Raw genomic sequence first — 13,611 nt, forward strand, 5'->3', positions numbered from 1 at the left:
TTCCTCAAAGACACTCAAAGTAATTTCTAGACAACATTGTAAAAGAAGTTGATTTGTACTTAAACAAGACGTTGCACAGTTGCTTCATAAGATTGAGTTATTTGCTACGAAAATATTAGATGTTTAGATATTATCAATCAATATTTAGTTTAACATGTTCATGTATTATTGGCTTTAAGTATTTTAAAAACAAAGTAATAATTCTAAAGACACCAGTAGAAGGATTTCATTGACTATTCGATGGGTTGATCAATTGTTTGCTAAGTTTTATATGTACTTAAAACGTCACGGAGGTGTCTTGACGTCTTCTCTTTATTACAGTCAGACGAAAGAAAAACTTAACTCAAGGTCCACTTACTCAACCGTGTCTCCTAAAAAATTACCTGCCCATACAACTAAACTACATTTAACAAAACAATTCTGTTTCGAGGGAAACATATTTACCAGCGACAGGCGCACGTGATGAAACGGTTGCTGTTTTAAACGTGTGGTTGTGAATCAACACAAAACTACTTGGTTAGGTGCAGGATAAGATCATGGTTTGGGTTAAAATAAGTTTTGTTAACGTAGTTACGTACGTAGATTAAGTAGGTTACGTAAACAAGTCAACGTTGACTTTTGGTTTCACACAGGACACAAACAGCAGTCTCCTGGGTGAAAGTCCCGTGTTTGTTAGAAACATATTTGTAATACATCCAAAACTGGTAATCCAGAAAAATATGTTTTCCCCAAAATGTAATTGAGAATGCAGTTTCCCTCAATGGGAACGTAATTTTTAGGAGACAGAGCTGATTTACTAGATTTGTTTCTGAAGCTTTCAACGTAATCTAACAGGCATAAAAGTTCTCATTTCAGTCATATGAAAGGCTGATGACTTTTCTGTATCATATTTTGAAAAGAAAGTTAAATTTATTCGAGTAAAGACTGCTTTTTCGAGTTTCTCGAAGTCTAAATATCTCAGTGTGTAAAAAAAAACCAACATAAATCTAAGTGTCAGTTTGGTGTAAAAACAAAACAAACAATGATTAATATGCAGATAAATGTAACAAACAAATGGTTCCTGATTTCAAAACATTTATTTCTAATGATTTCATGAAAACCTGTACATTTTGAAATTATGTTTTTTTTAACGTTTTAACTGAGTACATGTTGCCGTAACTTGGTGTCAGTTAAGTATCTTGGGGGGCGACGGTATCACAAAAACAATAAAAAAATAACAAAAAACTGTCTAAACTGCCGTCATCCATCAGGAACACAGAGACACTTTGAGTCACTCAGACCTCTGTCGGAGACGTTTCCCCCCGCGGTCGTCCGTCGGAAGGTTTTTAGGAAGTCTCGAACATCTTCTTCCTGTCGGCCTTACCCTCAACGTTCTTACGCCAGTCGCCCGCATCGGTCGTCTGCAGAGAACAAGAAAACAGACTCATTTACAAAAAAACATCAAAGTTTGCAGGATCACCTCAAACTAGGACGACCAGTTCTCACACCCAACATGCAAAAATACATATAGTAGACCGCCAAATGAATATGGTGTGTTTGGTAAATAATACGGAGTGTGAATCGTGTCACATGTGTATAAAGCGGTGCAGCTCGAATTGCCTGCATGAACTAGCTCGCAGGCATCGCCCCATTCAACCACAATTTAAAGCATTTGTACTTTCTATTTCCATTTCATTTTACGTTATACTTCTACTCCATTACATTTCAAAAGGTAAGTTTACATTACAAGCTTCTTCTCCTGTGGGATCGATGTGTCTCACCTCCTCTTTGACTTCCTTCTTGACCTGCTTCAGGTTGGATCTCAGATCCATGGTCACCTTGTGTTGTCCTCCCAGCAGAGCCTTCAGCATGGCATCGGCCGACATACGCACTTTCTTCAGGGCGGGTTTCTTCACTCCGGCCAGATCCACCACCTTCAGCTTCAGATCATCAATCTCGAGGCAGAAAAACATCACGAGTTGGTACATACTTTTAACTGAAGTAAACTTTACCTTAAGTAAACTTACCATTGGGAAAAACAATTCAAAAGCGCCAATAAAAGTAAAAAAAAAATCTTGTTAAAAAAGCGCCAAAAGCGGCGGAAAAAGTGTCACAAAACAGGTAGAAAAAAACATAAAAAAAAAAAAAAAAAGTTTACAAAAAAACGCCAACAGTGTCGGAAAAAGTACGATAAAATTGTTCAATAAAAGAACAGAAAGCTTCAACAAAAGCTTCAAATAAGCTTCAAATGTGTCAAAAAAGCATTGAAAGCATCAACAAACTACAAAAAAGACTGAATTGGATGCCTTTACACGTCTATGGAGTAAAACAACATGAAAAAACTGTAACTGTGAATTGAACAGTGATTCTCCGTTCACTCTTGAAATCTTTATTAACAATGTTGTTGATGGAAACGGCATCAAGCACGTAAAGACCTACACGATGGCCTGAGAACATCCCATCTCACCTCTGCATCCGCCTTCTTAACTTTGGCCTCGGCGTCGTACCTCGCCTCGTCCACCTTGTCGATAGCCTGGTGTAGCTTCTTACAAAACTCCTGTTGGCCAACAAAACAGACAAACAAACGTGTATTAAAGGTGCAGTAGTCTGGGCGCCCGGGTAGCTCAGTTGGTAGAGCGTGTGCGCCCATGTGAAGAGGTTTATTTCTCGACGCAGAGGCCCAGGATTTGTATCCGACCTGCGGCAGGTTTCCTGCATGTCTTCCCCTTCTCTATCCCCTTTCATGCTGTCATGCCTGTCCTGTTGATTAAAGACGGTAAATGCACAAAAACTAATTCGTAAAAAAAGGTGCATTAGTCTCGCACTGCCGGACCTTCCTCCACAGCGCCGCGGAGGAGGAAGGTCTGGCTAGTCCACACAGCATTCTGGGATGGGAGAAAAACATGCTCTGGTTAATTGGCATTTCTTTAAACCAATCACAGTTGTCTTGGGTGGGGCTAAGCTCCGGACGGAGCCACGGTGCCTCTGCTAAATAGTTTCAGGAAGGAACTTGTTTTGGTGGAACATGTGTACGTTCAAAAGTAGTTTTAGTCGTGCAACAGAAAACTCAGATTGGACAGATAGTCTAGCTAGCTGTCTGGATTTACCCTGCAGAGATCTGAGGAGCAATTAACCTTAGTCACAAATGCCAACACAAAGAAAGAGGAAGGTAACATCCGGTGGAACATCCGGCGGCACCCAAACAATCCCGGAAAATACAGCCCTCCCTTCAGAAGCTCCGCCCCCCAGATTCACGGACACAAACTACTGGTCAGCCGGCACATTCACACGCTGCCTCCCTCTCTTCTATACCTTTAAACACCTTCACTGCTTTCAACGTAGCTTCTAAAGGGACAGGGGGAATTTTTTTTTCCTCGTGCGCACAGGATACTTTCTGGTGCGCACGTAAAAGTATCTGGTGCTCACAAGAAACCAATCTAAGGATAGAAAAATGATACTAACAAAGTACTGCTAACATTATGTGGCTAGAGTTAATATTTCACATTCACAGCATGAAATCGGTTAACGGTTACCTTATCATCTTTAGTTTGTTGATGACACTATCAGGTACATTTCTGACTGCTACTCAAGTTGGTTTCTCATGAGCACCAGATACTTCCTGGGTTGCACCAGATACTTCCTGGGTCGCACCAGATACTTTGTGGATCACACCAGATACTTGGGCACTTTGATGTGACTTGTATGTGTATGTGCTTCATGTATTTTAATGTTAATGTTTTTTTGTACTGTTTTAAAGCCCATCTAGGCACGGGCATTGGGAATTAGCAATAGCTATAAATGCTGTGATGCTGCATATTGGTGATTTGTTGCACAAATGTCTATAAAGTAGCATTTGTCCCTATTCAAATAAACATGAAATGAAAATGTGTGATCACAGAAGGCTTGTATCACGTGGCCGCGCCAACAGTGTTGTCCTCATGGCGGGCGACAGAAACTACACACCATAGCTTTAACAGAATACTTGGGTCTCACCATGAGGGCGGCCTGGTCTCCGCTGAGATCGGGGGCGGGGCAGTTCTCAGCCATGTAGGCCGCCTTCGCCGCCACGAGGTCCTTCTTCTCCTGCTCGATCCAGCCGGCACCGATAGAGAGGATCAGACTCTGCAGGGAGGCGAGATGATCAACAAGTCAGACTTAAACTAAGAAGTTAACGACGTACGGACGGAAAAGAAAGTTTGATTCTCACCTTCAGATGATGCCGGCGGCTGGACGTCATTTTCTTTCCGCTGTGAGAGAGACATTTCGGTCATTAGCTTCTTTTCTTTAAGAACAATGGAGGGGAATACACTTACTGACTCTCTTGCAGAGAGTAAGATTAGATTAGATAATACAGGCAAACAACAGACAATGTGCAAAAAGTACTGAATGAATGTAAAGTGGCATTATATAAAAAGTATTTTAAAATAAAGTGAGGTGGCCATAGTGCGAAAAATATAGTATAGAGATATAGAGCAGAGATATTCAACAGCGGGTCCGTGACCCCTAGGGGGTCCTCAGAGTAAGTGCAGGGGGGACCGCCATATTATGTCTAAAATGTTTTTGAAAGTTTCTTTTTTTCAAAATTCAAATATGTCTGAAAATATACAATAATATGAATCCAACCTATTATTAGGAAAGGTAATTTGGCCTATTTGTGAAAAGAAAACCATTTCATTTACACATTGAAGATAAGCTTAATATAGGTAGCCATACAGTTAGGCTTAAGATTCAGATTCAGATTGACTTTATTAGCCATTTGCGCAGTGTAACCCACATTGGAAAAAATGTGCAAGTAGCTCAGAGTGCAAAGTCAACACATAAGAGGACACAGCACAAAAACAGACAAACAAAGCCACATAAAACCTCAATATTAAAATGCTGTACAATAAAATCCATACATAATTTTAAAAGAATTCACTGTGCCTTCCACATATATGTTTAACATTAAAACATGATGTATGAATAATATATATCTATTAATTTTCATCCATCCGGCCCAGTTTAACATGCAACTCAATTTTGTCAATATACAGTCCAGGCCAAAAGTTTGGACACACCTTCTCATTCAATGTGTTTCTTTATTATTTTCATGACTATTTACATTGTAGATTCTCACTGAAGGCATCAAAACTATGAATGAACACATATGGAATTATGTACTTAACAAAAAAGTGTGAAATAACTGAAAACATGTCTTATATTTTTATTTATATCATAGTTTTGATGCCTTCAGGGAGAATCTACGATGTAAATAGTCATGAAAATAAAAAGGAAACGCATTGAATGAGAAGGTGTGTCCAAACTTTTGGCCCGTACTGTATGTACAGTAGTAGGGGGTCCCTACTCTGCCTCCCTTTCAGCTAAAGGGTCCTTGGCTTAAAAAAACGTTGAAGTTGAAGACCCCTGATATAGAGTAAGACCCTCAGACTGATGCCACATCACTGCAGGGAGGTGGGAGACGTAAACACGTGAAATGCTTCCAAACGCATTGATTGATTTGAGTTGGAAAAAAAAGAAAGAGAGACAGATTTATAATATCACATTAAAATGCTACTTTAAATACCCCCGAATATAAATAATTTAATTATGGAGACTGTCTGGCTGCTGTATGCACACTCAGCAGCTGCTGTCATCTGAAGCTGCAGGCTGACATTCTCTCTGACCTGGGGCCTTCACCTGCTGCGCTCGCATCAGCTCAGACCCCCCCGACGTCTCGACAACTGTCTGTCTCAGCCTCCTGCGCTTAAAAGGAAGGTTTTCCCTCGCAAAATACTTGCAAAAGCGAGTTCCCTGTACAGGAACATGGATTGTGACCCTTAATTGATTAAATGGGGGTCAGATTTGGCCCACGGGCCTCGAGTTTGACACGTGTGGTCTGATCATCTCAGCACGACTTGTAGTCCGTTATATTGTCGGCTAGTTTACTTTGGGATCAAACATCAGATTTTATAAACTACATGTGTTCTGTGTGCAGGAATCTGAATGTGTAAAGTAACTAGTAACTAAAGTAACTAGTAACTAAAGCTGGAACAGATGAATGTAGCGGAGTAACTAAAGTAACTAGTAACTAAAGCTGTAACAGATGAATGTAGGGGAGTAACTAAAGTAACTAGTAACTAAAGCTGTAACAGATGAATGTAGTGGAGTAAAAAATACAATATTTCTTTCTGAAATGTAGCGGAGTAGAAGTAGAAAGTGGCATGAAAAGAAAAAGACTACAAGTAAAGTACCTCAACATTTGGTACTGAAGTACAGTACTGTAGTACATGTACTTAGTTACATTCCACCTGTTTTCTCCATTTTTCTTTTTGTTATGGACAGCAGACAGGTCAGGTCTGGCTACTCCGCTATCGTAATCGATCATAACCCCTCAAACAATACATACTTACAACTTAACTCCATAAGTTAACTCCATTTATTAATACTTAATATATGGAGATTTATTTGGATTTAAATAGTGCTTTCCATTCTAGAAAGCCTCTCAGGAAACAAACAACTGGTTCTCAACTCAACAAAACCAACTCAATTTGAACTTTGTCTCGAATTTCCCAACATGTACACATGTAAACTTACTCTACTGCTCTTATAATGTTACCACACTGCACATAGCTGTACATACTCTACATATCTGTCTATATGGTTCACACAGAATATCCATATTTATTCAGTTTTTCTTATTATATATTCTGCTAATACACTACATATCTGTACATGTTGTTCATACATTGTTCAAATTACATAGCCATATTTATTTTACTCTTATAACACTGCACTATATTTCTTATCTATGCACCACCTGTCTATACCTGTCTATACTTTGTATATCGCATTTTTTTTTATCTATGCAGACATGTCCCGGGACCTCAACAACCCCCAATGTTGAACCCAAAGTTACGCCCTTGCATGTGTAGAGGCCTTTTAAAGAGAAGGACTCTTCTTTTTAATCACACCTACCGTGTGCGGGGGTGTGTGTGTGTGTGTGTGTGTGTGTGTGTGTGTGTGTGTGTGTGTGTGTGTGTGTGTGTGTGTGTGTGTGTGTGTGTGTGAGTGAGGTACCTGTTTTACTATATTCGTGGGGTCCAAAAACCAGGGACTACAGTATCCTTGTCGGGGCTGTACAGCCTCGTGGGGACCAAAATGCTGGACCCCACGAGTTTAAAGGGCTGTTTGAGGGTTAAGACTTGGTTTTAGGATTAGGGATAGAATTAGGTTATGGTTAGGGTGAGGGTAAGGGTCAAGGTTAGGCATTTAGTTGTTATGGTTAAGGTTAGGGTAAGTGTTAAGGTTAGGCATTTAGTTGTTATGGTTAAGGTTAGGGTAAGGGGCTAGGGCATGCATTATGTCAATGACGGGTCCCCACAAAGATAGTGATACAGACCTGTGTGTGAGTGTGAGTGTGTGAGTCAGGACAACATGTTGTGACCCACTATCTGAGATCTACGCTGGTGTTTAAATCCAAGACTTACTCTGAGATTATCAGGAATTTATACACCCGTGTAAAATAAATACAGTGTTTCCTCAGTGTGAGATGTCTTTGAATGCACCAGCGGTGGAAGAAGAATTCAGATCCTTCACTACAGTAAGAGTGCTAATACCACACTGTAAAAAAACAACTCTGTTACAAGTAAAAGTACTGCATTGAAAATGTGACTTAAGTGAAAGTATGTAAGTATCATCAGGAAAATCTACTTAACAGTTGTGTGTTCAACGGTCAAACAGGGGGGGTCAAACTCAACTTCAGTAAGGGCCACATTAGAAAATGAGGATCACATCCAGGGCCAAACATGTCGAATTTATTTCTTTTATGTCATCACAAAAAGTCTAAATATCTCTAACTGTATTATTGCATGTCACATGTAGTCTTGTCCCTTACAGTTTGGTCGGCAAAAATGTCGAAAGAAATGCCAAAGACGTCGGAAAAAGCGCCAAAAATGTAGAAAAAGCGTCATGAATGCAGTAAAAACCCTCAAAAACGTTGAAAGAAAGCGCCAAAGATGTTGTAAAAATTGACAAAAACTAGGCGGGCAAAAATGTATTGGGATATATATATATAACTGATATATGGGTGCCAGATTTAATCCACTAAATCTAATTATATTGTTGGCTTTACTTTAGAATCAAACATCAGATTTTATAAACTACATGTGTTCTGTGTAACTAAAGTAATTAGTAACTAAAGCTGGAACAGATGAATGTAGGGGAGTAAAAAGTCCAATATTTCTCTCTAAAATGTAGCAGAGTAGAAGTAGAAAGTGCCATGAAAAGAAAAAGACTACAAGTAAAGTACAAGTACCTCAACATGTGGTACTGAAGTACAGTACTGGAGTAAATGTACTTAGTAACATTCCGTGTTACTAAGTACCGGCGTGTGATGTCGGCGAGATTTTGAAATGAACTTAATTAAATTTAAAACAGTCCTGTGTTGCAAATTGATTGATTAATTGACTAATTGATTGATTATTTGAGTTTTTTTTGGCCATCTGTAACCTACAACAGTCAATGCACTGATAGCAAGCAACATACAAAACATATTGCTTTTACTTCCACAAACAAAACAATACTAATATATATATATATAAGAAACAAACAGGACCGAAAAGGTGTAGGCTGAATCTTGAGCTTATTACACCCTTTTAACATGAATTACGAAGATGAAAGTTACAGAAACTGAGTATACTCTATATAACCCAGTAGGCTAAAACATAACAAAAAAATCCTATGTTTTGTGTACCTTCTGGTATCAGAAGAAACAGAAAAACAGAAAAAAAGAAAGAAAGAAAGAAAGAAAGAAAGAAAGAAAGAAAGAAAAGAAGACGTGTACTCACTCAGACATGTTGGCGTTTTGTGTTGGTCACACCCTGTTGGGAGACAGAAAACAGTTAAATACGAGCCGACCGGTTCCACCCAGCTGATCTCTCGTAGCATCCGTGTTATCGATCAGAGACCTTTGACCTGCAGCAGGGAAGACGATACGCTTCATGATCATGGAAAAAAAAAGAAAAGAAAGGAAAGCGCCCGCCGGAGAGATCACAAACCGGCTAATTTTGGACGGGCCCCCACACACCCGACCCTTCCCTCTGCAGACCTTCCCGCCTGGAATTTAACTTCTGATCCGAGCCCTAAATGCCACCAGCGGCGGAGGAACCAAATGTGGCGCCAAGCACGCGGTGCCAGCCGTTAACGCCGAGGCCGTTAATTCAGACATCCTGCAGGCATGCAACCCCCGGCCGGCCGACGCCGAGGTGTGACCCGGAAACTTGCTTCACGTCACCACGTTTAAGAATTAGAAACCGTAACACTTTCTAAAAAGAAATGGAAATGAAGGCGCTGTAATTCAGGCTGTTTTTAAATCAGGTAACTAAAAGGTGAATTATCTGCCAAAAGTTTCTGTTTTTAAGAAGAAGAATCTTAAAAAACTGGTATACATCTAATGCCTACTAGAAGACTCTGAAAAGACTTAAAGTCTGACACCATCACACATCTAAAGACAGTCTATCATAATATCACTGAAACTTTGAATGACATCCATCTAATTCCTAGCAGAAGACTCTGAAAAGACTCTGAAAATACTAAAAAGACTCTAAAAAGACAAAAAAGACTCTGAAAAGACTATAAAGACTCTAAAAAGACTCTGAAAATACTAAAAAGACTCTGAAAAGACTAAAAACCCTCTGAAAAGACTATAAAGACTCTGAAAAGACTAAAAACCCTCTGAAAAGACTAAAACCACTCTGAAAAGACTAAAAAGACTCTGAAAAGACTCTGAAAAGACTAAAAAGACTTAGTTTGAAACTAAAGTTACACACAAATCAAGTGGATTATCTGCCAAAAGTTTTAGATTTTTAAGAAGAAGAATCTTTAAAAAAACTGATCTAATCTAAAAAGACTTTTGCAAAGACTCTAAAAAGACTAAATTTGGCACTATCTCACATCTAAAGACCGTTTGTCATAAAGTCACTGATTATAAGTCACAGACTTAAAGATTTTACTACCAAGACTTGGAAAAAAAAGGAAACTCCTGCACTCCGCTGTTACTACAACGTCACCATTTATTAAAGAAACCAACGTTTTGGTCCCTCTGGACATTTGAACTAAAGTTACACACAAATCAGATGGATTATCTGCCAAAATTACTGTTTCTTAATAAGCAGAATCCATCTTTGTACAAAAAAAAAAAAAAAAAAAAAAGAGATTTAGAGTTTTTAAATCAACTACTGTACTGTGAGATCTTGATTCAGTGACGGACTGGGAGTAAAAAAACAGCCACACACACTGGCCCTATTTTTGTCAAAAACCTAGCTTGGAAATTAGTAACTCTGCCTTCGAGTGAATCTTTCCATCTGGCCGCAGTACAATCTAGAAATATTTGTGGCTGCGTGCATAATATAACTTATTAAAATTAACCAAAGACATATTATGAGTAGTGGCCCGTAGAGGGGCGGCCCTTCTGGCATTTGCCCAAATTCCAGATGGCCAGTCCGTCACTGTCTAGATTCCTTCATTCTGCAATACTTCTGTCAGATCTTCTCATTTTCACACAGACATCAAATCACCGTGGGTCAGCAAGAACAATGTCCTTCAGACTCACAAAAAGAAATCTATTTTCATTCATAACTAAAATCTGCAGTAGGTTTGTTTTTTATGTTGTAACTTCTTCCAACTAACTTGAGAATTTCCCTGGAAAATAAAAATAAAATTTGGTACTAATTATGGGGAATATACAGTGTTCAATTGGTACACCCACAATCAATCATTTCAAAATAAGAGTCTTTTAGTCAGCTGTGCGTATAAATACATGCATTATCTCCACAGCCAAGCAAACAATTCAACATTTTTTACCTTCAAGGGGAATTCAATTTCACGCATAATTAGCACCAAATGCACCCAAGCGCTTTAAAAGATCAAACATCCATACTGGCAAACTCGAACTATTATTTGAGCTTTCACCGACAACACGCAAGCTTAACGAAGCATCCAAACGGCGTCGCAACGAGCAAATGAAAAAAATGCAGAATGAAACTCTCCCCAAAAAGTCCAAACTTTAACCCGAAAGACGTTAACCTCAAGGAGCCCTCCTCCGTAACGTCCGGTAAGTCTCAGCGTCTGACTGGTTCTGCCTCAGGGGGTCAGAGGTCACACCTGCAGCAGCACCTTTAAGTCAAATCCTGTTAAAAAAGCAAGGCTTAAAGTCCGCACCTGTTGCCCCGAAACCTCTCTGTGTGTGTGTGTGTTTTTGTTCCCTGCAGGAGCGAGACGAACGAAGCCGAGCTGAGGAGACTCTCACCTACACAGAACGTGACTGGAGGAGGAGGAAGACGAAGAGGGAGCGAAACACTAAAGATTAAAGAGGGTATATAAGGTGTGAGACGCTGGCTCAGCACAAAACTCAGCCCTCCTTATGGTAGCGGAGCCACTTCAGACCAATGGGCCGCCAGGCTCCAGAAATACCACCGCAACTCTCCCAGGAACATCGTAAATTTCTGCCGGCAGGAAGAAAAAAACAAAACGTCCCAAGGGGTGCTCGCCAAACACTCGCTCTCAGGTTCCCCCCCCCCCCGTCAGAGACCGGCGCAGGGAGACGGGCCACGATTGTTACACAATCAGAGATTAATGCTCACATATTCACTTCACTTTACTTTACAGCAGCGGCTTAGCAGCTCCGGGGTGAGAACAGTCACACCCAGCAGGAGGTTTGAAACTAAAGTTACACACAAATCAGGTGGATTATCTGCCAAAAGTTAAAAGTTAACCCTCTTTAAAAAATTGGTATACATCTAATACCTAGCAGAAGACTCTGAAAAGACTAAAGTCTGACACCATCTCACATCTAAGACACTCTGTCATAAAGTCACTGGAACATTAAATGATATCCATCTAATACCTAGCAGAAGACTCTGAAAGGACTCTAAAAAGACTTTTGAAAAGACTCTGAAAAGACTGAAAACACTGAAAAGACTCTGATAAGACTGAAATCTGGCACCATCTCACATCTAAAGACAGCCTGTCATAAAGTCACTGATTATAAGTCACAGACTTGAAGATTTGACTACCAAGACTTGGGGAGAAAAGGGAAATCCTGCACTCCGCTCTTAGTACAGCATCCCCGTTTATTAAAGAAACTAACGTTTCGGTCCCTCTGTACATCTAAACTACAGTTACACCCAAATCAGATGGATTATCTGCCAAAAGTAGTTTTTTTAATAGAAGAATCTTGAAAAACAAAATGGTATACATCTAATGCCTTCAAAAAGACTCTAAAATGATCCTGAAAAGACTAAAGTCTGACACCATCTCCCATCTAAAGACAGTCTGTCATAATGTCACTGAAACGTTGAATGATATCCATCTGATACCTAGCAGAAGACTCTGAAAAGACTCTTAAAAGATGTTTGCAAAGACTCTGATAAAACTGAAATCTGGCACCATCTCACATCTTAAGACTGTCATAAAGTCACTGATTATAAGTCACAAACTTGAAGATTTTACTACCAAGACTTGGAAAAAAAGGAAACTCCTGCACTCCGCTCTTAGTACAACGTCACCATTTATTAAAGAAACTAACATTTCGGTCCCTCTGGGCATTTGAACTAAAGTTACACACAAATCAGATGGATTATCTGCCAAAAGTAGTTTTTTTAATAGAAGAATCTTGAAAAAAAAAACTGGTATACATCTAATGCCTACAAAAAGACTAAAAAAACTCTGAAAGACTAAAGTCTGACACCATCTCACATCTAAGACACTCTGTCATAATGTCACTGAAACGTTGAATGATATCCATCTAATACCTAGCAGAGGACTCTGAAAAGACAGTCTGTCATAAAGTCACTCATAAGTCACAGACTAGAAGATTTTAAACGCACCAACGAAATACGTGTGGTCATGTTAAATCTAGACACAACTGGCAAAAGCACTGTTTTTTACATTTTGGGCTATTTTGCTTCCATAACAATCTTCAAGTCTGACTATTGGAAAGAAAACACAGAAAATACACATTTACCTAGTATTTCTGAGTGAAATGTACTCAACAAAACCTAATAAGTAGCATGAGGAAGTGCAAGAATAGAATTGACTGACTCAAAATATGTGATTTAGGATTGCAAAACTAAATAAAAAAAAAAAAAAAAAAAACAATAGATTTTTCTTTGTTTTAACCATCCGGGGTGAAACCAGATGTACATTTTTTTTTTCATTAAGAACTTCATGTTTCCTTTCAAACTTCAAAGGCAGAAAAACTTTCAGCATTTGGTCATTTCTTTCCGAAATAAACCCTCGTCCAGGTTGAAAAAAACGGTAGTTACCCTTTAAGTACCTCAAGTACATTACGTACACGGCGACGTAAGTTAAGCCACGCATGTAATTTACAACTAAATCCTAGTCATACTGAGATATCCAGAGAGAGTTGTGTGGAGCTGATAGTCTTAATTAGCTTTGTAGCAACTTGTTTGGCGATGGCTTGAATGCTAATCTTAACTTTTGTCGCGACAAAACGCTCATGTTTTGTGGACTAAATTTAACCGTAATGTCTGCCGAAACGACCAGCAGCTAGCGGTGCTTTGTACCCGGCTCAAAGTCACGTGTTTTCGGGTAACTGAACCACCAACTGCCGCTGATACAACGGAGGTCTGTAGC

General features: G+C 39.4%; 1 protein-coding gene across 4 annotated transcripts; it reads right to left on the minus strand.

Moving 5' to 3' along the window:
- Positions 1-1,057: 1,057 nt before the first annotated feature.
- On the minus strand, positions 1,058-11,400 carry LOC114559636 (troponin I, fast skeletal muscle). 4 transcript variants are annotated; one of them, XM_028584411.1, is made up of 7 exons: positions 11,264-11,400; positions 8,805-8,837; positions 4,187-4,226; positions 3,973-4,101; positions 2,447-2,536; positions 1,761-1,934; positions 1,058-1,400 (listed from the first exon to the last, which is right to left on the minus strand). In XM_028584411.1, exons 2-7 carry the CDS (start codon positions 8,810-8,812, stop codon positions 1,326-1,328), a joined length of 516 nt encoding a protein of 171 aa, XP_028440212.1. In that variant the 5' UTR covers positions 8,813-8,837; positions 11,264-11,400; the 3' UTR covers positions 1,058-1,325. The 4 variants fall into 4 exon arrangements, with proteins under 4 accessions (XP_028440212.1, XP_028440211.1, XP_028440213.1 ...); XM_028584410.1 differs by having other exon boundaries at positions 11,268-11,396; XM_028584412.1 differs by having other exon boundaries at positions 11,176-11,266.
- Between the last annotated feature and the right edge of the window lie 2,211 nt (positions 11,401-13,611).

The sequence above is a fragment of the Perca flavescens genome, chromosome 8, assembly GCF_004354835.1.
Source record: "Perca flavescens isolate YP-PL-M2 chromosome 8, PFLA_1.0, whole genome shotgun sequence".
NCBI classification, from domain to species: Eukaryota; Metazoa; Chordata; class Actinopteri; order Perciformes; family Percidae; genus Perca; species Perca flavescens.